This window comes from Ursus americanus, chromosome 25 (genome assembly GCF_024610735.1).
Source record: "Ursus americanus isolate L20-20 chromosome 25, mUrsAme1.1.p, whole genome shotgun sequence".
Lineage (NCBI taxonomy): Eukaryota > Metazoa > Chordata > Mammalia > Carnivora > Ursidae > Ursus > Ursus americanus.
In genome coordinates, this window is record NC_142151.1 from 32944508 (window position 1) to 32971824 (window position 27317).

Here is a 27317-nt window from a genome sequence, read left to right on the forward strand (position 1 = left end):
GGTCCTGTATCCTTGTCAAGGCATGGACCAGAAATCTGGTTCTCTGCTTTCTGTCAGGCAAAAAAGAGTTAAAGGTCGCTTGTTACAAAGTTATTTGAGATAAAAATAAATCCATTTATCAGGAGAAGTGATCAGTCATAGGAGACCTGGGAAAATACTCTCTTGGGTTTCCCTGGGTGAGATGATAAAGTACACACATTTTATAGGGAGTACAAAGTGTATTTCAGTGAAAGAGACTCTCTCAAGTGTCAGAACAGCATGGTCCTGGAACCCAGCTCTCTGATGAATGGACTTGGCAGAGAAAAGGGTTTACTGTGAGTGGGGAATCAAGGAACTGCATGTCTTTTGGGATATCTTCTATAAATGTTTTATCTTGCAACTAAGCTTTTGATAAGAACCGGGCAGATCTGAGTGAGGTTCCATTGTCTCATAGGTCTGTCATCTTCTGTGTTGCAGTTTAAGGGCACATTCTTATTGATGGAAGAAGGGCTAATATCACTCTCTGACCAGCATTGTGGGACCCATCCAGGACATATGGAGAAGGACCAGGGAATGTTAAAAGGAAGCTCTTATTCAATAGAAATAGTGTCAGTACTGACAGTATTTTGGTTACAAATAGAGTAGAAAAATTTCTGAGTTTTCTAGGACTATCAAGTACCCTGGGACTTACTGGCACTTGTAAAGTGAATTCGCAAAATTTAAAAGTATACTGTGGAAACTGCTCTATAAAATGAGAAAGTTCCATGATACTCCTCACTTATTAGAAGAACCTAGCCAATTTCAATAATTTTATATGGACATTGGTATCAAGTTGAAAAACAAAAAAGTAATGCTGATCACAAAGAGAGCTGTGTTTTCCAGCATCTTTGTGTCATCCTCACGCTAGAAAAACCAGAATGGTATACATGTTTTTGAGCTACCCACCCAATACAATGACTCCAAATGGAACTATTGGTCTGATAAAAAAAAAGACTTTAATTATGAAAATTTTTAATAATTTCTGATGAAATCAAGACCATTGAGACAGAGTACTTCAAAGTCTAATTGCTTGTCATTTGCTGAAGTTCACCCTTTTTGAATTGAGCTGCCTTTCAACAGTGTACCATTAGCCACTCCTTTTAAAGCACTGTGATATGTTCACTTGCAATAGACCATCTTTATTAGCCGTTGGTCAGTTTCCCAAATGAAACTGTAAATAATTTTGTTTTTCTGAGAATTGTTTGGTCACTAACACTTTTACATTTTAAAACACTAAACTAATACAGGTCAAAAAGAAATTCTTTTTCCCCCCATTATAAAATTCTTAGAAAGGGTTTGGGTAAAATGTGCTTTATGTCTGTTGTATTTACTGTTTCTCATACAATTAGCATGAATATTATATTTTTTAAGTAATTAAACTTTTATATCATCTTTAAACTTCTACAGTATTTTGTCTTTCATTTTTCTAGTTTCAGAGGAGCAGCTGACTGAATTTGTTGAGAATAAAGATTATATGATCTTGCTCAATGCGTTAAAAAATTTTAAAGATGAAGAGGAAATTGTGCTTCATGTCCTGCACTGTTTACACTCCCTAGCAATTCCTTGTAAGTACCTCATGTGCTGGATTTCTTTTTTGTATATGAAAAATTACAAGTTATCTCCTTTCTGAGTGCATTTTAAAAATATTTTTTGTTATGTAGAAACTTGTAGATGGGAATCCTATTTATTTATTACCTTAATTAATTTGTATTTATTGATGCTGTCGGGCAGCTGGCTCAGGACTTGGTGCTGGGAAACAGTAGCAGAAAATACAGACATGTCTTTTGCCTTCTCAGAGCCCATGGTACCGTGCCAGATATAGATAATATAGGTGATTACGATGTATTATAAGGTAAATATTGGCAGAAGTACCTGGGGTTATGAGAAAAACAAGAACGGAGGCAAGGTCTCTTAGTAGAGACTTTAATGATGAGAGTTTTGTGTGTAGGGATGTCTGAGGTGAAGTGGGAGTGCAGGCAGCGTGTCCCAGGCAGTGAGCATTGTAAGTGTCAAGATCTTGGAACAAGAGAGAGCATAGTGCATTCAAGAAGATAAAAGTAGCTAGTGTCCCGAAGCTATAAAGAACTTACAAATTCAACACCCAAAGAACAAATAATCCAATCAAGGAAAGGGCAGAAGACATGAACAGACATTTCTCCAAAGAAGACATACCAATGGCCAACAGACACATGAAAAAATGCTCCACATCACTCGACATCAGGGAAATACAAATCAAAACTACAATGAGATACCACCTCACACTAGTTAGAATGGCTAAAATTAATAAGACAGGGAGCAACGGATGTTGGTGAGGATGTGGAGAAAGGGGCACCCTCTTATACTGTTGGTGGGAATGCAAGCTGGTGCAGCCACTGTGGAAAACAGTATGGAGGTTCCTCAAAAAGCTGAAAATAGAGCTACCCTATGACCCAGCAATTGCACTTACAGGGTATTTACCCCAAAGATACAAATGTGATCTGAAGGGGCACCTGCACCCCGATGTTTATAGCATCAAAGTCCACAATAGCCAAACTATGGAAAGAGCCCAGATGTCCATGGAGAGATGAATGGATAAAGATGGGGTATATATATATATATATATATATATATATATATATATATATATACAGTGGAATACTACTTAGCCACAAAAAAAGAAAAAAAAGAAATCTTGCCATTTGTGATGACATGGATGGAACTAGAGGGAATTATGCTAAGCGAAATAAGTCAGTCAGAGAAAGATCATTATCATATGATCTCACTCATATGTGGAATTTAGGAAACAAAACAATTAAAAAAATAAAACGATAAAATCTGAGAGGGAGACAAATCATAAGAGACTTAATCAGAGGAAACAAACTGAGGGGTGCTGGAGGGGAGGGACGTGGGGGGATGGGGTAACTGGGTGATGGACATTAAGGAGGGCACGTGATGTAATGAGCACTGGGTGTTATATACAACTGAGGAATCACTGACCTCTACCTCTGAAACTCATACTACACTACATGTTAATTAATTGAATTTAAATTGAAAGAAATAATAATTAATGAAAAAAGGATAAAAGTAGTTCAGTAAACTGTGTACTTAAGAGTGTGTGTGTGTGTGTGTGCATGTGTGTGTGCACGCACACATATGCATATGCCCAGCCCGGACTGTCTGCTTGTGTGTCATTTAAGGAAGGTGAGGGGCAGGGCTTGATAAGAGTCAGTGGATGAGGCTGGAGACATAAGCAGATCTTGAAGGGCTTGAAAAGCCACAGGATGAAGTTTGAGCTTTATAATGATTCTTGTTTAGCATTTTCTTGGTGCTTTGAAATCTAGGCACTTCTATCACAAAGAAAGTACAAATAAGAAGAAATTAATTTGCTGTGTATGGTACCAGTGACTGCTAATGGGCTATAATCATGCTTCTGAATCTATTACTTTTGTAAGCACATGTGAGCATTTAGTATTTCATGGATTACATATGTGAGTTCGTCCAGGATATACACATGCATTTATCTAGTGATGCTTTCATCTTCACCCATGTGAAGTTGTGAGGATTAAATGGTTAAAAAAGTTGAAAAATGCAGAATAGTACCCGGTATGTAATAAGTATAAAAATATCGATAGTGTGATTACATAATTTGTATTTCCTACGTGTGTACTGTGGTATAGTATATATAATATGCAGCATGGTTTCAGACAGGGAAATCTGCAGATGTGAGTCTTTAGTAAAAACCCAATCCCATTGTGAAAGGATGCTCTTTCTTCGTAATTGTTATAAAATCCATTGTTTTCTTATCTGTGGGAAATTGAACATTTGAAAGTAGATGGGGCTGCACTATAATAGAGAATGGACATACTTTAAAATTTGTGAGTCATCCACCGTCAACAAACTGAATATATTTTTCATTTTACTTTTCCTCGGCTATATTTATACATTTATTTATTTGTTTTGGGCTGGCTGCTTTGAAATTCATTGTTTTCCACCCACATCTGATATAACTGCAGTGAAAAATGTGTTGATTCAGAATGCAAAGGTCAAAGAAAGTAGCAACTAAAAATAAGAAGAATGAAATGTTTTAAACACTGATTCTGATTGAGAGATGTTTGCTTTTGAGTCTTAGGGCAAATCATGTCTGCTATTCTGAGTAAAAGCAGACAATTATTTTCAGAGGCCATTTACTTTTATTATAACATGTTTTCCTGTATTCAATGCTCTTTAAAATACAACTTAAACATTAAAAATATATTTTTGGAAAAACGGTTAGTTTGGTTATGCCAAAAAAGACAGAAAAATGCTTGCAAACACCTTTTTTGTTTTTAAATAATAGTCAATATTTCATTCAGAAATGTCGGTTTGTTTTCTCCACGTGGGTTCATATACTCAGTCTTTCTGTTGACTAACTGCCTTTCCCAGTAGCTTCTTTCCTTCCTTTCTGGTTCACCTGTGTTTGTCCCTTAGTCATATATCCCCTGCTTCCCCCATGCTTTTCCCCATCCATCTCAGAGCCTTCAGATTTTTGCTGCCCGTTATGCTGGCTGCTCTTCTGCTGCCCTTCTGGAATGGGCAGGAAATAAGTCATAGTTGATTTTAGCTGTTCTGTTATGTGACACGATTCTGGTTTTCCTTTTGTTGGTTTGAGAAAACGGAACAATGTAAAAGGCATTATCCAGTGGAGCAGTGGCTCATTAGGAAATGGGCCCCAAATTCATTTATTTGAAAATTTATGGTCAAGACATTACATTTTTAGACTTACATAAAAGCCATATCGATTATCCCTTCATTTTGTTTGTTTTTAAGCCAAGAAACAGGAGTAAAGCAATTTTCCCTTAATGCTAGAGAAGAGTCCTGAATCCTATTATATTAGCAATGAGCATACTGTTTTTTACAGCTATTTGACAGAACATGATACTTAAATTTGGAAGTATAGCCTTTATGCTGGCATGTATTTACAAAATGTACAAGATGTTTTTGTATGTATATTTCAAATGTGAGATTATTACCTTTGGATAATTATTATTTCTTTAAATTTAGGCAATAATGTTGAAGTCCTCATGAGTGGCAATGTCAGGTGTTACAATATTGTGGTAGAAGCCATGAAAGCATTCCCTGTCAATGAAAAAATTCAAGAAGTAAGTTGCTGCTTGCTCCATAGGCTTACATTAGGTGAGTTATGATTCTTGGTTAATTTATTATCATGGTCTATATGATCGAAGCATATATAGCGTACATATGTTGTATGTTGGTAAGTAGCATATTGACATCCACTGGATGGAAATATTGTAAAAGAGCAAACTGTTCTGCCATGCTTAGAGTTTTAAAAGCAGTGGCAAAAATTGATGTGCATAATGTAAGAGAAGTCTTATCTTGTTGTTAGTGGTATATCTAAAGTATAACTATGTCAGTAGTTGATACATACTAAAGAATAAGCATAACACGTAGAAAATGTGAAGCGCAAAGCAGAAGAATGCCCCAGCCAACTTGAGTCATTACCAATGCTGGTAATGCGACTCTGGGCTACTTCTTTTCCGTGCTCTCTCTCTGGAGTTAACACGATCCAGTATTAAAAAACCAACTCGATCTTCAGATAAGGTTGCTTTTCTTTTTTTTTTTTTTCTCATTTATCTCTTAACAGATTATTATCCATCCCATTTACTGACTAGAGAATTTATTGCCTTGTTACCGTTCAGAAGAAGCTTAACTTTCTTTTCCTAATTAAAATAAAAACCCAAAGTCAATGAATAAATATTTAGCATTTTTGTCAAGTAAATGTAACCTAATGATGAGTTTCATGCATTTAAAGGCCTTATATAATTTCCTATGCATTTTCATATAAATTGTCTGAAAGTAAGAGAGGGCCAGTCTCACTGGTATTGCCCAGAGTCACACAGTTGGTCAATGGTAGAGCAGCTGTTGGCAGTGGCATAGGAGGGAAGAAGAAGGTGAAGGGACCACCCAAGTTTAGATAAGTTGGTAAAAGTAGTCTTAAGAGAATCTTTAGAAATGACTTTCCAAGGCTGTTAGAGAGTTACAAATGAGCTTAAATGGAAGGAGGCACGTGTATGTAGAATAGCATTTACAAATTCCTACCTCATAAGGATTTAGATTTTTGAATGATGTGTTGATTCTCAGAAAAGTGAATGGAGAAAGGGGTGAGGCTTCTTCCTGGTTCGGGTTAGAGGGGGTGAAATATTCTCTTTTTTTTTTCTTTTCTGAGATCATCACAGATAAGATCAAGTAACAATGTGTGCCAATGAGTTTTCTGAGCAGCATTCCTTTAAGTGAGAGAAGGGTTCAGCCAAAGCATTTAGTCGCAAGTGAGGGATTTCTTCCTCATCTTTAGAAAGTCAAGCTGTTCCACACGGCAAATACTGCAGTGCCATGCATAACAGATACCTCATTGTTTTATATGATAACGGCATGAGAGGGAGTGAAAGAACACAAAATTAATGTAACCCAAACATATCAAAATTTTTGCTCAGTCAGTTCCATTGTCTAAGTAAGATAATTAAATGACTGCATGAAATAAATTTTTAAACCTTAATGTGATCATATTATGCTATTTTAATTAAATTAATATGTATCTTCATGTCATTAAAAATATTCTCTCTTCGTATTTATTGATTTAAATACTGTTGTATAATTCAAGGTAATTTAAGATCCATGCTTGAAAATTCAGCTAATATCTCACTTGCCTTTTAGGTAATTTTTTTAATATTCTGGTATTAAATGAGGTGCACGAGTTTGTGGTGAAAGCTGTGCGGCGATACTCAGAGAACGCCACGTTACAGATCGCGGGGCTCAGCTGCTTAGCGCTTCTCAGTAAGTGACTGTACTCAAAAGGAGATTCTTAACAGCTGCTTTGGATCTTGAGTGTGAACATTATAACAAGACATCATTATAACAAGAAAGTCATGTGTAGAGAAGGAATCATTAAATGGCTTCTCTGTCCTAATGTAATTCATTTTCTAGTAGAAGATACTTTCAAGGGAACTAACAGTTGTGAGAAGTACACCCTTCCCACTTCGTACACGAGTAAATACGTCCTTGATTTAGCTTTGTTATTAGGCAGCTAATCTCAATTACTCTTTTTCTAGTCTATTAGATTTGTTTGGTTCTCTCTTCCTCATTTGATGGAATAGCAGTATTCTGAAGTGTGGAATATATGTAAAAAGTCTTTGTAATGAACTAAGGCCACAACTAAGGAATACCTCATTTTGTTCATAATGTTTCAAAATACGGACTTCACGTTGGTCATTCAAACTGTAAGTCGTATGTTTATATTTTTTTTCAAGCTGAGACCATTTTCTTAAATCAAGACTTAGAGGAAAAGAATGAGAATCCGGAGAATGATGATGAGGAAGAAGATAAGTTGTTCTGGTTGGAAGCTTGTTACAAAGCATTAACGTGGCATAGGAAGAACAAGCACGTGCAGGTTAGACTCTTTCATAAATATTATAGTTATTCAAAATTATGTTTGTTGAATAATTTATGTTTTGACAAGTTTCTTTTTTCTCCCCTGATCCAGGAAGCTGCATGCTGGGCCCTTAACAATCTCCTTATGTACCAAAACAGTTTACATGAGAAGATTGGAGATGAAGATGGCCAGTCAGTAGTTTTGATTTTATATGTTAGAAAATTTTAGTTACATTTTTAACCGATCCATATAAAATACTGTAACTGCAACTTTTATTGTTAGAAATATTTTTGATATAGGCATGTATTTTCAAGTGCTGCCACAAAATAGTAGTGTGTATATAATATTTTGATCCCTGATGTGTTTGAGAGTTATTACCCCATGACTTAGAATCAAGAGTCATTTAGAAATTATGAATCATTGAGAAAAGAACCTTTCGGTTTTCTAGCTGATCATTTAAAAATGCTCTGTTAATTAATCTCAGGTGACAGAGATGGCAGAACCATCTGTGACCTTTTCTGTTGCAGTGACTAGCTAGCAGGTTGTCAATATCAGGAATGAAATGTGGTCAGAGGCCTCCTTAGTGATTCCTCACTTGATATTGCATTGTTGACCTGTCTTCTCTTGAGAGGACTATTTGTAGGTGTCAGCTCTTGAGGAGGCTTTCTACAGGAGTGGAATTCAAGCTTCATAAGACCAGCCCCCTTTCTCAAAGATGCAAACTGTACACAGGAGTTTTGTGTATATCAGAGCTGTTTCATGGCCATGAGCCTTTGTGCTTTATGGAAATGCTTATGTTTGCTCTGGGTATGCTCTTGCTTTTAATGACTTCCGAATGACTTATCTTGGAAACTTAAATAGTAATAGTCTACATCTCAAATCCTGAGAATCTGTTTGTATAGTGATCCATTGCCAACCAGGAGAGAATTAATAACACAGATGCTGTTTAATGATACCTCTCCTTTTTGAAAGGAAACAGTAATTCTTTTGAAAACTGTATGTTAAACCAGCATCCTAATCCACTTTGAGCAATCTTTTTAAGAGGTTAGGTTCATGGTGCAGTTTTTAAATTTCAGCTCACAGCACATTGATACCTCAATATCCATAGGAGTTAAAATAAATACATTATTAAAAGAAAGTATATTATGCTCTACACTTTTAAAACTCATGATGCCTCTTTATGATTTTCATTTTCCTTTTCTTGTTTTCATTATCTTCTTTTTTTCACTTTACCCTTTTACTCTTAATACTTCTTTATATATTTGCTGAGTCTTTCCCCCCTACTGCTTATCAACTTTGAAGAAACAGAGAAATACTGATTCATTAGTATTTAGTGGATTTGAACTTTCTTTTAAATATAAAACTGTTTATAATTCACTCTTATAAGTGGATGTAGCTTGAAATGTTGTTTATATGAATATTTGAACTAATTATGAAGAAGACTACCATTAATATTGTGATTGAATTTGTGAAAGGTTCCCAGCTCATAGGGAAGTGATGCTTTCCATGCTGATGCATTCCTCATCAAAAGAAGTCTTCCAGGCATCTGCAAATGCATTGTCGACTCTGTTAGAACAAAACGGTAAGAGGTGAACCATTTTTTAATACGAGGAAACACATTTTGTATTTTTTTAAATTATAAAGTCAATTTCTTATAAAAATTCAAATATGTAGAAATATGTATCTGATATATAGAGATATTGATATATAGGTAAAAGGATAAAAAAGAAAATAAAATTTTGATTTTTTTCCTGAATTTCTGTGTGTGTACTCACCCGTGACATATACTATATATTTTCTATTTTTGAAGAAATGGGATAATTTTAATAATTTTATAAGCAGATTTTACATTTTCTTTTTTGTGCTGATAAATGTAAAATTTCATATTTTTATTTTTAATGGCAGTGTAGTTTCCCAATGTACACCTATATCCTATTTTTATGAACCAGTTTTTCATTGATGGACTTTTACCTTAAATTGAGTGGGATTTTTTTTTTTTTTTTGGTACCAAATGGTGACTTTTTTCCATTTTCTTTTATATACTGTTCCTGTTCTTTTTTAAGGAACACTTTCTAGATAATGCAGTGGGTGGAGAGATATTCACCATTCTAAAATCTGATAAAATTGTCCTTTACGTGTAAGCCTTATAGCTTTCCATTATTAAGGAGACAAAAAATGGCTATTATACCTTTGGAAAGACTCTGGGTTTTAAAATTGAGGCTCTGGCTGTTCAGATTGCAGGCCCCCACGAACAGGAAATACTGCCAGAAAATCTTGGGAGAAAACTCATCAGAAAGGCATTGGGACTTGGCAGCTTTTGCAGGATATTTTTGGAGGGAGCAAAATAGAGAAAAACACGCAAAGCCGGAAACAGAGATCAATGCTAGCACCACCTGTTAGTAGAAAACCTGCATCGAGTGAAAGGAATCAAGAAACCACTTGAAGCATGTTTCTTGATGCTGTTATTTAAGTCAAATCAAGAGGAAAATAATTTCTTCTTCCTTTTCCTCCTTTCTCGCTCCACCTCTCAGATGGCACTTTAATAAAAAAACTTGAACGGCAAGAGCCCTTACAGACAGACAGGGGTTGCCCTCTGGGATGATGAGTCAGAGTAGGAGTGGTAGAAAAGGGAATCGCTGTCCTCAAATCTCCCATCTTCTGTGCAGAGGCCTGGGTGGGATCTCATTCTTGAAAATGAGGACCAGACTTGGTTGCTTTTGTGTGTCCCATCTAGGAGAGGAGAGCAACCTTGAGTATATATACATATTGTGTTGTGCTGTAGTTTTTCACCCTGTGGGCATCTCTGATACACCCACAAAATAACTAGTGTCTGAGGATTAGTTACATTTGGAGTCAACCTTGATTTCTTTGTTCAGAATCAGTGCCCTGCTCTGCCTGTTTCCTTACCCCTTTGTTCTTGGCCGCCTGTTGGGTAAACTGTACTCAGATCCCTTGTATTGTTCTTGGAGTTCCGCCTTAGGAGAATATTTAGAACTGAGCAGCTTGGTCACCAACCTCTGTGGCAACTTCTCATTGAAAGACACTTGGAAACATTGGGTATGCAGGGCTCGATGTGGTTTTCTAGAAAAATGACTGGACTGGCGGGCAGAAGAACTGGTTTCTGCCATGGTGTTACCCAGGCCAAAGCTTGAACATCTCGTGTGATGTTTTCCTCATTTAATTAATTATTTCAGTTAATGTTTACTGAGCTGTTGCCAGACGGTGACCTAGGCACTAGGGATATATCAGTTAAACAGAATACTCCCAGGTTCAGGGAGCTTCATCTCTAGTGGGGAAGACAGATAATAAGGCAAAATAAAATATATGATATGTGAGGTAGCTATGAAACAAAAATGAAGCAAAGAAGGAGGATATGTGTTAGGGGTCAGAGGCGATAAAATGGTGACAAGGCAACCAGGAAAGGTGGTGAATATTGACCGAAGAGCTGAAGGAAGTTGCATATTATTATTGGCTCTTTAAAGCAGGTAGTAGATTGCTAAAATGGAGTGGAAGAGGTCAGGACTATTGTGTAGATATATGGTAAATGAGATATGATGTCTGAAATGTTCTGTGAACTCTGAAGTGACTCCGTGATGTAATTTTTTCTAGGTCCGGTGTTTGCTGAAATTTCTATTCTCAATTTTTAAGTTCAATTTTTAAGTCAAAAGTTAGGTTAATGTCCAGGACAGTGGTTCTCAAAGTGTGGTGCCTGAAACAGTAACATCTCCAGGGAACTTGTTAAAAATGTAAATTCTAGGGCCCTGTTCAGACCTGCTGAATCACAAATTCTGGGTTTGGAGCCCAGCAATCTGTTTTTCAGCAGTCCCTCTGGGTGGCTCTGATGCTCTTTGCTGTGTGAGAACTGCTGGTCTAGAGGGACTTGCATCTTTTAAAGTATCCCCTTGGTTAGAATTTAGCTACTTTAGGAGGGGTTGTTAAAGCTTCCGACATGACCAAGCAAAATAACCAACTTATCGTATTTTAAGGTGTGATATTCTGGGTGTCTTTAAAAGGTATGAGTTTTTCAGATTTTGGCAGCATTTTAGAATGTGTATATCAGTTCCACTTATTTCTGAGTTTTCCCTATTTTTTATCATTTCTTCCTTTCCCAAATTGAGGTTGATAACTCATTTTCAAAATACAGATCTTTCTTGACTTAGGATGGGGTTATGTCCAGTAAACCCATTGTAGGTTGAAAATATTGAAAGTTGAAAATGCATTCAATACATGTATCCTACTGAACATCATAATTTAGCCTAGCTGACCTGAAATGTGCTCAGAAGACTTACATTAGCCTAGAGACGGGCAAAATCATGTAACACAAAGCCTATTTTATGATGAAGTGTTGACTGTCTCGTAATTTATTGAATACTGTACTGAAAGTGAAAAACAGAATGAGAGGTAGAGAGTGTGTGCTAAGTGTATTGTTTGTTCACTCGTAATTTTGTGGCTCACTGCCACTGCCCAACATCAAGAAAGAGTATCATACCGCATATCGTTAGTCTGGGAAAAGATCAAAATTCAAAATTTGAAGTATGATTTCTACTGTATGTGTATCACTTTCACACCATCAGAAGTTGAACCATCCAAAGTTGGGACGCTCTGTAGTACTTAACATTTTCTAAATTTCATTTCCTGCCACTTTCAGAGTGTTGAATTACAGCGTGTAATGTTGGAATTGATATTTATATAGAGTCTTGAAGACAATTGATATTTCTATGGAAACTTCAAGATAATGAATTTGCATTTAGTAAAAGAAGTCTATTAGAAAGGAAAAATATTCTGTAATCATTGTTGGGATATAGTTACTTTCCCACATATAGTGTAAAGTCAGTTGTAAAGCATATCTGTATTTCTTTTTTTTAAGATTTTATTTATTTATTTGAGAGAGAGAGGGAAAGAGAGAGAGCATGAGCAGGGAGAGGGGCAGAGGGAGAAGGAAAGGGAGAAGCAGACTCCCTGCTGAGTAGGGAGCCCAACTCAGGGCTGGATCCCAGGAACCCAGGATCATGACCTGAGCCTAAGGCAGGTGCTTAACTGACTGAGCCACCCAGGTGCCCCCATATCTGTATTTCTTCAGCTTTGGCATTGCTTTGTGAAATTACGTAATTATTCTCTCTATAAGTGCTTTCCATCCCTTTGCACACGATGGCATACACAGAAAGAATAATGTTTGTACAGTCCACTGGGATAAATGGAGAAGGTAGCTCAAGGCTGAAGGCAGCCCAGCGTGGCCCCAGCCCTTGTCTCACCCCACTCTCCCTGCTCCCCAAGAGCTGAGAGATGGTCAGTATCTACATGCACCTGTAACTGATTCCCAGCTCACTAGTGTCTAGCATACGTAGCAAGTCTTAGCTCTATATAAGTGCAGTTATTTTGTGAACCTGTTATAAATGTTAGAATGAAATGTAACTTTCATTCTTATTTTGGAGAGCATTATTTTAAAACATCAGAAACATGTCTTTCACATGGATGGGATTACATTAGTACCAGTCTACTCACTCTACGAGTAAAACTTTACAAATCAAAACCTCAACCTAAATGGTTAATAAATGTGAAAAAATTGAAATAGTGTATATTTTAGAGAAATAAAGATTAATGATCTTTCAGTTACAATGAAATACAAATTCCATGTATACTTGTATTTTTCTATGCATTTGGATTATCTTAATATTCTGTGTCTTTGTGCAAAATTATGAAAATGTGCTTTCATTTCTGTGAGTAACATTAAAAATTTTATAGTTAATTTCAGAAAAATCCTGTTGTCAAAAGGAATATACCTGAATGTATTGGAGTTAATGCAGAGGCATATACATTCTCCTGAAGTTGCTGAGAGTGGCTGTAAAATGCTAAATCATCTCTTTGAAGGAAGGTAATATAGATTCATGGACTTAATGCCAAACATATACTCTTGGACCAGGTAGAATATCAATATGTCAAGCATATTTCTAAGAATTAAAAGAAAAACATAAGATAGTTGCAGATTGAAACATTGGGAATGTAATCTTGTGTCACTGATACCACAGATTTATTTTATCCGACTGTTGAAAGGGATGATAGAAATGGTAGAAACGTGTTGAAGGTTGGCTTTTGTACTCTGTGCTTGGTGTTGACCATTTTGAAAAATGGCAGTTATACAGCATGTAACTTTAAGTGGTTTTTTAAATTATTATGTGTGAAAGGTATATGAGATAAAATCATAATGTGGCTTCTAGTTGTTGCTTTTTTCACAACTAATATTTATTATTATTCTTTCATTTGAATTAACTGTGTCTTCTCTTCCTGCTCTGGGGGCTGGATGACAGGGTAGGGTGGGGAGTGGAGGGCTGAGTGAGGGGAGGGGAGAAGTACTGGCTTAAAAAAAAAAAAACTGTTTAAAAGACCAAAACTGAATTGCATACGGAAGTGCTCGCTGCAGGATATGCTCGGTGCCTTTTTGCACTGTATTAGGCCTAAGAAGGTGAAGTAACTTTGGTGTAGTCTGAGTAACTTCAAAATTTTCAAAAGAAAAAAATAAATGGCACAACTGTTGCAGTAAAATTATTTTGTGTCCCCGCTTTCCCACTAATTTGAGCCAATTTGATCTTTAAACATCAGGTTACTCATTGGTAAAGAGGGATCATAGTAATAACTTCATAAGTTGTAATTTATACTGTAAGTATTAAATCAGCTGATTTTTACAAAGTTAGGATAATGCCTGTACATTTTAAGCACTCAGTAAATCACAGCTATTATCATTAATACTGTTATTAAATATGAATAAATGAAATGCATATAGCATGGTCAGCTGGCACATCTGTAGGCTTTTAAGGAATAGGGTTATATTGTTTTTAACATAAGTCCAGCTAGTCTATTTATGTTTATATATATCATATCTTTGAGTCATATTTCTTTTATTTAAATATTGTCCTTAAATATTTGAGTGCCAAGTTTATCTCCAATGGTGATTTTCATGGTCCTGGGAGTGAACCTTCATGAGAGACAAAAACAAGGTGGGATAATCAACAGTTTAAGTATCTGTAGATTGTGTGCAATCCGTGCTCCTGGCTCTTTCCTCATATGTAAAATATGTCAAGTTTTAGTCCTGAGGATTCAAAGTTCACGAGGACCATGTGCCTGTGACTAAAGAACTCGTGGTCTAGTGGGGGAGCCTGGCATGTGAACAGAGTTACAATACTGTGAGAGAGGGGGCGCCTGGGTGGCGCAGTCGTTAAAGCGTCTGCCTTCGGCTCAGGGCGTGATCCCGGCATTCTGGGATCGGCGTTCTGGGATCGAGTCCCACATCGGGCTCCTCTGCTGGGAGCCTGCTTCTTCCTCTCCCACTCCCCCTGCTGTGTTCCCTCTCTCGCTGGCTGTCTCTATCTCTGTCACATAAATAAATAAAATCTTAAAAAAACAAAAAAACAAAAACCCAAAAAAACAATACTGTGAGAGAATACAACAGCGGGGATGTGTGGCGGGCACAGTGGTTAGAGGGGAGTGAATGGAATGACCAAACAAGGGAGGCTACAAGGAGGGCATGTGTTTAAGCTGGGACTTTCAGGTGGGCGGGAGGGACTGTGTTACAGGGACCACAGAACCATGTGGAGCAAGGACAAGGTTCTGATAGGCGCAGGTTTCAGGTGAGAGGGCGCTGGGCAAAGCAAGGCCTACCTCTTTTAAAGTTGGTAGTACCTGCCGAGGTCTAGTCAAGTGGCGTTTCTTCATATGGAAAAGAAAGAAGAGCTAAAACACCTTAGGGGCGCCTGGGTAGCTCAGTCGTTAAGTGTCTGCCTTCAGCTCAGGTCATGATCCCAGCATCCTGGGATTGAGCCCTCCATCGGGCTCCCTGCTCCGAGAGGAGCCTGCTTCTCCCTCTCCAGCTACCCCCTGCTTGTGTTCCCTCTCTCACTGTCTTTTGCTGTCAAATATAATAAATAAAATCTTAAAAAGAAAACCAAAATACCTTAGAGAAACTAAGACTTTAATGCAAATAAAATGAATTAAAAATACCTAATAGGAAGTCCAGTGGTGTTAATTTGGAAGAGGCCAGTTGCTCTGCTGTAAAGAGCCCTGACCTTGGGGCTCAGACAAGTTGGCATTCCAGTCCTGGCTCCGTCACCTTCTAGTGATAGGACCTTGATATGTAACCTCCGTCAGCCTGAACTCTTCATCTGGACAATGTCTACTTTTCAGATAATAACACCTACTTTTCAGGGTTGTTGCCAGTGACCCATGTGTAGATTGGAAGAAAGTTGTGTTTTGTGAAACTAAAAAGAAGAGTTCCACTTCTTGAGGTCAGAGTTTAATTAAATAAGAATTAAAATATGTACGCTCGTCTTACTGAATTCAAATGCATTTTCATACAGTTTTTTTTTCTGATAAAATAGAATGGTTCTGTTTTCCTATACTTATTTCAACTTGGTGTTTGTACAATGGAATCAGGCTGTACTTTTAATAAGCATTTCAACGTTCTATCTCCAGCAGTGTGACTCTGGATACAATGGCAGCAGTGGCCCCTAAAATAATAACAGTTATGAAAAGTCATGAGGCATCCTTATCAGTGCAGCTGGAGGGACTAAGAGCTGTTTTACATTTCATAGTTCCAGGTAAGTTACATAATAGATATGGGAAGAGATGGCAATTTTAATGGATTTTTTTTACTTTTTGTGTAATAGCAACTTTCTAAGCAAAAAGTAAAGGACCAGTTTCTCCCAACAAAGTGTAAATCTTCCCACTAATCCAAAAATAAAAAAAAGAGGAAAAGATGTGTGAAAGAGATAGATTAATTCATAAGGAAATTCAGTAACTTATTTACACAAGAAATCACCACAATATAAATTATGAAGATTTACCTCCAAGGAGAGTGTCCCCTCTGATAATTCTTTTTTATTTCTGTTGCTATCCAAGTTGCTTTGTTTCTTGTCCGAACTATACAAATAGCTAACTAGTATTCACACTGTCTCTTTTGCTCTTTTCAGTCCTTCTTTTTCTCTGTAGTTGAATTAATCTTTATCAAATAGAACCACATGGCTTTTACTCATTAACCTCAGTAGCGCCTATCCTCTCCTCTTTACCTCCTGCTTACCTCTCTTGTGACCTTGTTTGTCCTCTAAATCCCATATTTAAAACACCTGCTCCTCCATTCATTCAATATATATTTATTAAGTACCTCTTATGTTCTAAACATCGTGATGGCTGCAGTTATGAGAAATGCATGGAAAAGGCATAACTGTACCATTATCAGAGCTTTGCAGTAGACAGATATGTAAATGCATAATGACCAGACAGTATGAGAGGAGCTGTTACAGCCACGGGTTTATATAAAAGGCTCTGAGAATATTAGTGGAGGCACAGGTAATTTAGTCAAAGGAGTAGGTCAAGATTGAGATATTTGAAGCTGAAGAGTGTGTGAAACTGACCTGGTAGAAAGGCTGGGCAGGATATTTCAGGCAGAAGGAGAGAGCACACGTGGTCTGGGGGTGAATGAAGCGTGGCGTGTGGGGAGATCGGTGTCCGAGGATGAACGTGGGACTGGCAGAGGCGTGAAGTCAAGGGCTTGAGCACAACACTGAGCAGTGGGTGCTTTTCTAACAGAAGTCAGTTCAAATTTATTAAAGGTGTTTGTAAAAACTGTAGTGTCATGACCAAATCTGCAATTTATAACAATAACGCTGTGCTGTGGAGAATGACTGTCAGGGTGGAAGCTTCCTCCAGAGAGATTGTGTTGGAGCCCATGATAGTCAGATGAGACATGGTGGGGGCCTAGCAATGGAACCAGAGGAGAGATCTGAGAGATGGGGGGGAGATGCATTTGACAGGACTTTCTGACTACTGAATATCAGAGAGGGGATTACTTGCTGTTGTTCAGTAAAATTCCTAATTCTTTTAAAGCCCAATTTTTGTGTGCGTGTGTCTTTTTTAAATGAAATCTTCCTAAATCTACCACTGTCTATAGTCATATTAGTATTTTATGTTTCTAAGAATAAGAGTATACTCAGTACAAGATTATACATTGTTTCAAGGAGAGGGCTTTCTTCAGTCATCTTTTTTTTTTTTTTTAAACCCCCTGGTACGTTGAACTAAAATAGCTATTCGATTAATATATTTTGAATTGAATCATATGAATTGCTATTCATAGTTGTCAGGCAACTTTTAAGGTATAATTTAACAGACATAATTTTGCTTGAAAATGTTATTACAATTTTTTTGGAACTTTGTAGATTGTAAAAAACAAAACAAAATGGAACCATTTTGATTATCCTGAAAGGTGTCAGCCTTAATCTTTTGAGGGTGGATTTGAGTTTTTAAGATAAGCAGAAGACATTCAGAACCAAATCTGTTAATTAATAAAATAATACTCTCTCAGTTCAAAAGCAGATTTTCAATATAATATTTCTTTTCTTCTGTTCTTAGATTGACCCTGAAGCAACATTAATAGTCAATAATCTTTAGATACTTGAAATGATGTATTTAAATGATAAATGATGTTTTTTATAATGATGCTTAGATATATTAAACAAGTGCCCTTGAAAACAATTTTATAACTTTAGGGTTATATTTCTTGTATGGAAATACATATTAATTGACACATTTAGAAACATATCAGTATATAAATACATTTCTTTACTGTTAACCATCTACTTTATTCTATGCTACCATACCATATTACCATAGCACACCATACTATCCCATACTGTGCCATACTGTATCTTACCGTTCTGTATATCAGTGAGTAACTATAGTATCAGTACCCCAGTAGTTTTGAGGTTGATTATGATTCTGATTTGAACATGTTAATTTGAGGGTAGGTGCTTATAATATCTAAACTCATTTATTAACTAGATCATATTCAGATATTCTCAATTGTAACAAAGGTGCACATTATAGCAAATTTATATAATTCAGTATCCAGTTCAGGACCACATATCACATATGGTGTTATGTCTTTTAAGTTTCTTTCAATCTAGTACTTTTCAATTTCTCCTCTTTTTTGTAACAAGTTACTGAAGTGATTGTCTCTGTGGCTTTAATAAAATAATTATAAAGGTACAGTTATTTTAATAAAATATCATTTCATTGTTTTTTTCTTCACTTTTATCAGTTCTAGAGGAAATAATGTAAAATTGCTTAAGAAGGGACTTGTGCAAATTGGAAGTGTATAGAGGAAGGTGATTGTGAGTATAAAACCACATCCGGAAGAACAATTAGAGAAACTGAATTTGTTTAATCTGGAGATGATTTAGGGTGATATGAAAATTGTAATGCAGCCCATTCATTTGTAATTAATAACTAATAGCTAACAAGTGGAGGACTTAAAATGTGTTAGCCATTATTCAAAGTGCTTTATGTATATAAACTTATAAAATTCTCACAGCAACCCATAAGGCAGATACTGCTGTGTGTGTGTGTGCCGTTTTACAGATGATGAAACTGAGGCATTGAGATGTAGAGATTTTAAGGTCACAACTTACGTAATGGAGCCGGATTTTCAACCTATGCAGCCTGACTCCAGAGTGGGCACTTTTAAATATACATTTGTGCAACAAACATATATTGAACACCTGTTATATCTAAAGCACTATGCTTGAAACTCTTGGTGATCTGGAGATGGTTAGGTTATGGAGCCTTCCCTCAAACCATTTGCAGTACATACAATTTGAAGGACTATTACATGGAAAAGAAATTATATCTCCTGTGGACAATAGAAACTCAAGTGATAAAACAAAGACCAGAGATGACATTTATGGAAATGTTCGTTTGGTCTTAATGTAAGAAGGATGTTTATTGAGACTCATTACATGTGATGAAGCTTTTGCTTCTCAGCAGGCCTGCTCTTAGTGGTTATGTCTGCTTGGGATGTAATGGGCAGTTTCAGAAATTAACATGGGCTTGGTTACTGAAAATAAGACACAGAGAATTTAAGTGACTTGGCCAAGGTCCTACAGCTGTAGTGAGTGTCTGAGCCTGTTTGAATACATTTTAAAATGAGGACAGAAAGCTCCAGGAGGGTGGAGATCCATCCAGCCTTTGTTATTCAGTGTGGAATTCCCAACATGTAGCAACACCTCTGGCATGTAGGCAGACTTCAAGTTTTTGTTGTTGTTAGGTAGATGAAAAGCTATATATGCAGCCAGTTTATAGTTCATGTTCATACAGATTACTAAAGTGAAAGATTATGAAGAATTGTTTATTAATCATTATTTCTATAGTCACAGGTTTTGGAGACATCAATCATTCATAATAATTGTATTATATAGTCTATTATATAACCAATATTTTTGACTTCCTGTTTTTTCAAGTTTTAGGACAGTTTTGTTACCATGTAGCTTAATAAAGACTATGTTTCCTTTAAGTAACTTAACACTATTATACAGCCTTAGAGCAATTTTAACAGAACTACATGCTCTTTACCATCATAATGCTGAAACTGAAATCTTTTTTCTTTTCACTGTCGTTCCAGCTGTTCTTTTATGTCTGCATTTCATGTCTGACCTTTGTATGTTGTAGTCCAAATAACTGAGCTTTTCTCAAGTTGTCCATTGTTGCATAAAAATCTTTTAACTTCTGTATGAGTATGGCTTATTCATACAAAAAAGGTATTGTTTGCTACAGAAAATTTCTCCACATAATAACTTCTGCTACTTTATTTATTTATTTTTCTTTTTTTATTAAAAAAATTTTTTTTATCAGCCAGAGGTAGAATTTAGTGATTCATTAGTTGCAAATAACACCCAGTGCTCATTATATCAAGTGCCCTCCTTAATACCAGTTGCCCAATTATCCCTAAATTCAGTAAATATCCACATGCACTGTATTTATTTTATATTCAATGATAAATTGCTTTTATAAATTCCTTAAAGATAAGGGTTGTTTCTTTGATAAGGAACTATGCATTAGAAAAAAGTACAACATGTGTATGTATTGTTAATTATGATCATTTCTATGAAAGTGACAATCTGCCCAGCTTAAATCTTTATGAGAATTTATTTATTTATTTATTTACTTATTTATTTACTTATTTATTTAGGCATGCCAGAAGACTCCAGGGAAGATACTGAATATCAACATAAGCTACATATGGTTAAGAAACAGTGTTTCAAGAATGACATTCATAAACTGGTCCTAGCAGCCTTGAACAGGGTATGTACAATATAGGTTTTCTGCCTTTATACCATTAAGTAGGACATGAAATTTGGGGAAATAGAAGCTTGTTTTCACTTAAGTTTTCCATCTTCTGTTTACTATGATAGTAGGAAGTTATGTGGGTGGAAACATAAGATGCCAATAGGGATGTAGGGGGTGAAGAGATGTATCACTCCAGCTAAGGGAGTGTACTCTTGACTACAGACTTGGACAGGTTCTTTAGATGGCTAGTAACATAAATTCACTCCAGTCTACTCAAGCAGAAAGAGAACTAAAGAGCTAGATGTTCAGCTCAGCCTGATGTCAGGAACTATGGCCGCTGTTTCTTTTCGGCTGCTTGTCTTTCTTTTCTGGTCTGAAAGGTTCAGTCCATGAAGGCACACAGGGCACAATGTTAAAGTCTTCTTTGATTGCATGGGCTTATTTGCATTGCTCTCCTCACAGATAACCTCTGAAATGGTTCAGTGTGTATGGTTTCGTTCCATTTTTAGTTATTTACAAATCTGTGGACATTTGCAATAATATAATGACTATAATCAACATTCATGCTAAGTATGAAAAAAGAGGGAATTACATTTATATTGTGGAATGCAAAATGTGTGGATGAAATTAAGATGCTTTGAAGTTTAATGTAAGATGAATTGGTCTTTATGAAAGATGTTAAGAGTAAAGATGTAAAGAATGATTAGAGTTAATGTTTTCATGAAAGGAAGAGAGCAGTCAAGGTATTTAATGGAAATGATTCCTTATGACTTAGTATACTTTGAAAAATGTCATAAATTAGTTAGAATAGCCTACAGAGAGATCTCTTTTAAAAATTCAGTTTAAACTGAACTTTATAATGTGATTGTCTATGATATATTTGAGTCATTTGTACTGAAACCCTAATATGATTTTTGAGTATAGCAATATAATGGGTTGAATTCCATTCCAGAAGTATTTGATGAAAATCAGCAGGTGGAAGGAACTGTGTTAGGCATTGGGAAGACAAATATGAACATGTTTTGTACCCTTCTTTCTTGGGTCTCATTTGGGGTTGGGGCATAATAGCTATGCATAAACCACTTATTGTGCATTAGCCCTTACGAGCTGTACTGGCTTTATGGACAGTGTTCTAGGAATGTAGAGGAGGGAGCAGTTAATTTTATTCATGGTATGTGTTGGTGAGAAGCAAGAGGTAGCACAACAGCCTTATAGATAACTGCGATTCTGGTTAGCCCATCTTTTCTGAAGTTACTGAATACGAATGGGATAGAGTGGAAGGAGTCAGGAGTCAAGAGACCCAGCTCTACCTGTAAATACCATGATGCTGAGAAATCACTCAGCTCTCAGGTCTTACTTTCCTTTTGCTAATAAATCCCAGAAGTGGTTGAGAAACCTCCTACCTCCTCCCTCCCTCCTCCCCCCACCTCCATTTCAACAACTGAAAAATGACACAGCATCTCACTAAACGGTGACTGTCATTTGGACGCAGGGGGTTAAGGTCAGGGGGAAACAGAAGTGACAGTGTTTTATTTTTAAAAATCTCCCCTGTGTAGTTCCCCTAATCCTCACTACTTTTGAGAAAAAATGCTCTGAAAGGGAAATGTATGTATTTGTTTAGCTCTGAAATTCTGTCGTTGCACGTCTCACTCTGGATAAATGTTACAAAGCATGAGAGATTTTAGGTCCAAGTACTGCAGGCATGTGAAATGAATTCCCTTAAAAAATAAGTCTATTCTTGGAAAGCAGAATTCCCAATAAGGTAGAATTTGAGATTCAACTAAGATTACAATGCAAAGACTATGAAGAGTATTTATTGAAGTGAATTAAAGTTTGGATATATATGAAATTCCAATAACATTCAAGCTGAAGTTCAAATCTGTTGTTGTTTTTATGTTTGGACTCTTGAAAAAACAGTTTGGTTGGTTGTAAAATATTGGGGTTTTATCTTCTTTAAAAACTTTGTAGGCATTTCACTGTCTTTTAGTACTGAATATTTAGTGGAAAAATTCAAAACCAGCTTGATTTTTTCCCTCACTTTTAGATGAGTGATATTTAAAATCCCAAATGATTCTTTTTCTTGAAGTCCAGATATTTTATTAGGATGTACCTTAATGTTAGTCCTGGACTATGGTGTCTTCTTTCTAGCTCTACATTCAATCTTTTTTTTTCCCCCCATGGGAAGTTTTTTTGAATTGCAGTTGACTTAGCTGGTAGGTAGGAAAGAGGCTGGTGTGGTCATTTTTCGTCTGAGCTGGCTAGCTAGCTCATTTAAGAAACCATTTTATTATTTATATATTCTCTGAAAAGAGCTTAGAAAATTGTGGAGCGTAGGCAATAGGATGTTTCCAATTGATGTTTGTAGGTGTCCTTCCGTTGGCACTTCCAAAGACTTCACTTGGATAGCATTGCTAAGTATAAACTAGTAAATTGATTTTAATTTCCTTTCGAACAGCAGTACATTAAGTCACTATTTTCAAGATAGAACATTTGATAAGTGAGAGAAAAATCCATCGTAAGCTTGTAAATATCATAAATATGTACATGTAACATTTGTATATATATATTAAATTTATGAAACTGTCAAAAATCAAATACCACTATTTTAAATTATCAGTTTATTTGAGCTCCATCATATGTAATAATGTGATAATGTCATTCTCTTTTTGCATCGACAAATCATAGGTTTCCTGTCGCAAGTCATTAATCATCATCTAGCTGCACCTGAAATAGTTCAAGATTAGAGGAGTTCAAGGTAGCAGAACCAGTCGTTGGATAGAAACTTGTTAGAACGATAGCATTAAGGACAAAGATATATGATTTATAAATATCAGTTTATTTTTTAGCATAAAAATAAGCCTATGATGCATTTTTTATAAAGATTTTATTTATTTATTTGACAGAGAAACAGCAAGCATAGGTAGGGGGAGCAGCAGGCAGAGGGAGAGGGAGAAGTAGGCTCTCCGCTGAGCCGGGAGCTGGATATGGGGCTCGATCCTAGGACCCTGGGATCATGACCCGAGCTGAAGGCAGACGCTTAATGACTGAGCCACCCAGGTGCCCCTATGATGCATTTTTAAAAAGATTTATTTATTTATTTGAGAGGAAGAGGGTGGGGCAGAGGGAGACGGAGACTGAAACCCAAGCAGACTCTGCTCTGAGTGTGGAGTCAGATGCAGGGCTCGATCTCACCACCCTGAGATCACAACCTGAGCTGAAACCAAGAGTCAGACACTCAGCCGACTGTGCCACCCAGGCACCCCAAGCCTATGACACATTTTGAGGTTAGGACTGGCTACGTGATTTGTGGGGCCCAAAACAAAATGAAAATGAAGGACTGTTTGTTTAAAAATTATTAAGAATTTCAAGACAGTGGCAACAGAGCATTATACCAACTGGGGGGCCCTCCTAAGCACAGAGACCTATGTGAGTGCACAGGTGCACACCCATGACGCTGGCCCTGCCTAGGAAGCAGGAGTAGTGGTTCTATTCATCAAACAAAGTTCAGAAAAGATAATCTACAATCTAACTTTTTCTTTTTTAAGAAGATAGTAAACTTATATTTCTATTTATTTATTTTTCAAGATTTCATTTATTTCTCAGAGCACGCACAAGCAGTGGGAGAAGCAGGCAGAGGGAGAAGCAAGGTACCGCTGACCAGGGAGCCTGAGGCGGGTCTGGATCCCAGGACCCTGGGATCATGACCAAAGCTGAAGGCAGACACTTAACCTACTGAGCCACCCAGGCATCCCAATAATAAACTTTTAGCTTTGAACATCTGAGTTTAAGATCCTGGTGTCAAGCAAAGAGTAATGTGAGCTTAAGAGAGTTTAAACTTGGGCTTTAAGTTATTTGCTTAAGGTTTTTTGTGTCTCAACTTTTTTCATCAATAACATAGGGCTAATAAGAGTGTTTCTACATTATAGTGTTATTGTGAGGATTAAATGAGTTATATATATATATATATATATATATATATATATATATATATAGTGCTTAAAAGAATGTCTGGCACATGGATTTTGGCATTATTGTTGTGGTTGCTACTATTGTTGTTATGGTGACATGAACCGCATTTGTGTATAAAATCCCATTCATGAGAAGGGTTTTGAGAAAAGAACTTTGGACAGAGTTTGACATTGAAAGAAGAGATTATAAAGGAGATGGGCAAATGAATGCTTTTAAAGTTTGAGAATAATTAGGGGTGTACCATGTCATGGAAGTCAAAGGAGGAAAAAACAGCAGTTCAATTGTTAAAGGACTTTTTTCTTTGAGTGGTTAGGACAGAAGTCTGATTATATGAAATTAAGGGGTGGTGAGAATATAGAGGTAGTGGGTATAGATGTTTCTATTAATAAGTTTAGAAATGGAGGAGAAGTGGTAGCTTGATGGAAGGGAAGACCAATTAAGGGACACTCTTTCTCCCCGACAGAAATTTTTCATCCCTGAGGAAGGTGTTTAGCCCAAGGCCCAAACTGTGGCCATCACTCAGGGCTTATTGCAGGTACAGTGAGTCCTCTCATTTCACCCTTGTAACAACCCTCCTTTATTAGGGTCAGTGGGAGGTGAGGAAGCTGAGACAGACATTAGCCATCCCTCTAGCTTCACTTTGAACCACTTTGAATTTCTTTGTATTTCTTGAATAATACCTTCTGAGTAAATACCACTTCTGAGTAAATGTTATTTCACTCATTCTTAGTGGAACTGAAATGGAACTATTAGGTTTTAAAGTGGAACGAAGAGGCAGAATTTAAACCTAAATTTAACTGGCTCCAAATTACTACCCAGGGAGTTGGTAAGATGAAAATAATGACAGGAAAAAGTGCAAAGGGAGGCGAGGATAGGAGTGTGTTGTTGAAATGATAGATGAAATGCTGTCCAAGCTGAGCAATTAGGGGGTGGAGGAGAAAGGAACAGAATGAGAGCCCTATACAAAAAACCCCCACACCCTATACAAAAAGAGAAATGCTGAATGAGGACAGTTGAGAGGCACTGGAGGACGAGATTAGAAAGGAATGAAAGTCTGTTCATTGACAGTGTGGAAGTGAGAAAGGTTGGAGGGTAGATGGTTTTGGTTGAAGAAGCTACAACAGAGCTTGAAGCTCTCAGCTCTGTGGTGTCCCCATGGTGATGTCAATCAGAGATTTGGGGTAGAGATCCCATGGAGCTAGTGTCTGTGAAATTAGAAGGCCTGTGAAGGATAGCATTGTGATGTTTGAAAGGAAAGCTATTAGGTGGGCTTTCACATCATGGCAGAAATTTACAAAGCATTGTGGAAAAGCAGAGATGACCCATCCCATGTAAGAGTTAAGATACATGTCACAGACATCGAAAGAGGGAAGCTGTGATTGTGGTTGTCCATGGTTGGAAGGTGTGTTTACTGTTCTCCTCAGGCCATGAGTAGGATAGCCTGCAAAAAAAAAAAAAAAAAAAAAGAGGTGTCCTCTATTAGAATACCTGTAAATAATATCAAATCATCTGGAGGAGTTGATATTAAGAAGTTGGAAGAGGTAGCAATGACCTCCTGGGCTCTTTTTTTTTTTTTTTTTCCTTGGCTCCTGAGCTTTCAAGGGGACACATTTATATTCAGGTCCTAGACCTGACACATAATAGCTTTGTGACTTGAGCTCTTCTTGTTCCTGCATCTTTAAAATTTGGTGAACCTATTAACATAGGCTTTTGAGGGGGAATACATGAGATTTAGCACATAAAGAGTAAATTCTCAATTATTATTTTCTATGGTGAGAGTTGGCATTGCATTTTGTGGTTAAGTACGTAGGCAGTGGAATTGCCAAATCCCTGATTTGGTTTCATCTCAGCAATGTACAATCTGTGTGACTTTAGGAATACTCAACCCCTTTAACCCTCAGCGAACTCATAACGGGAATGATAATTGGTATGGATTTAAGATTCTTGTGAAAAGAAAATGCATGTAAAGTACTTAGTACAGAACAGACACTCAGTAAGCATTAAAATGGTAGCTCTTATCCCTAATGATAACTAAAAAGTAATTAGTAACGCAAGGCAAAATCAAGGGAAATAATCTTTACTTAGACTACTTAGTTTATATTTTATTTATTAAATACATTAACTAAAGACTATTTATATTTTATCTATAGCTGGCTTTAACTAAGGTAAGTATTAAGAACTCATTTTAAATAGTAAATATTAATTGTCCTTTTGGTTTTAGTTCATTGGAAATCCTGGGATTCAGAAATGTGGGTTGAAAGTAATTTCTTCTATAGCGCATTCTCCTGATGCGTTAGAAGTATTATCCTTGGAAGGTGCTATTGATTCAGTGCTTCACACACTGCAGATGTATCCGGATGACCAAGGTTGGTACAATTTGAATTCAGGATCTAGGATAGATTTTTATAGGCCTGTAGCTGTTGATTGGATGTCTTTAATTTTTTCTTCAGTTTTGAGATTTAAAACAATTAATTTTATTATTTTTTTCTTTTATTCTTTTAGAAATTCAATGTCTGGGGTTAAGTCTTACAGGATGCTTGATTACAAAGAAGAATTTATGCATAGGAACTGGACATCTGCTGGCAAAAATTCTGGTTTCCAGTTTACAACGGTTTAAGGATATGGCCGAAGTGCAGATTAAAGTATGTGCGTTGTCTTGAAGGGAGTTTGGGATCCTATGAAGATTTCTCTTTTAGAGTAGTTGGTACAATTCCCACTTGCATTAATGGAGATATTCTAGTTAATTGAAAACCATTTATCATTTTGTAGTATTTTAATTATAGAAGGTGAAGAGAATTGGATTGAATCGCTAAAGATCCTG

The 27317-nt window shown here is 36.6% G+C and overlaps 1 protein-coding gene across 6 annotated transcripts in view; it reads left to right on the forward strand.

Moving 5' to 3' along the window:
- The window catches only part of LRRK2 (leucine rich repeat kinase 2), a 135069-nt gene that overhangs the window by 13203 nt on the left and 94549 nt on the right, over positions 1–27317 (forward strand). For 5 of the 6 annotated variants that reach the window (XM_045776530.2, XM_045776532.2, XM_045776533.2 and 2 more), the window contains 11 exons: positions 1449–1583; positions 5038–5169; positions 6706–6825; positions 7299–7438; positions 7532–7611; positions 8896–9002; positions 13163–13292; positions 15884–16008; positions 20430–20542; positions 26718–26862; positions 26999–27138. In XM_045776530.2, the coding sequence (XP_045632486.2) occupies positions 1449–1583; positions 5038–5169; positions 6706–6825; positions 7299–7438; positions 7532–7611; positions 8896–9002; positions 13163–13292; positions 15884–16008; positions 20430–20542; positions 26718–26862; positions 26999–27138 (1367 nt within the window). The remainder of the gene's footprint in view (positions 1–1448; positions 1584–5037; positions 5170–6705; positions 6826–7298; positions 7439–7531; positions 7612–8895; positions 9003–13162; positions 13293–15883; positions 16009–20429; positions 20543–26717; positions 26863–26998; positions 27139–27317) is intronic. The other variant, XM_045776531.2, reaches the window with a different exon arrangement.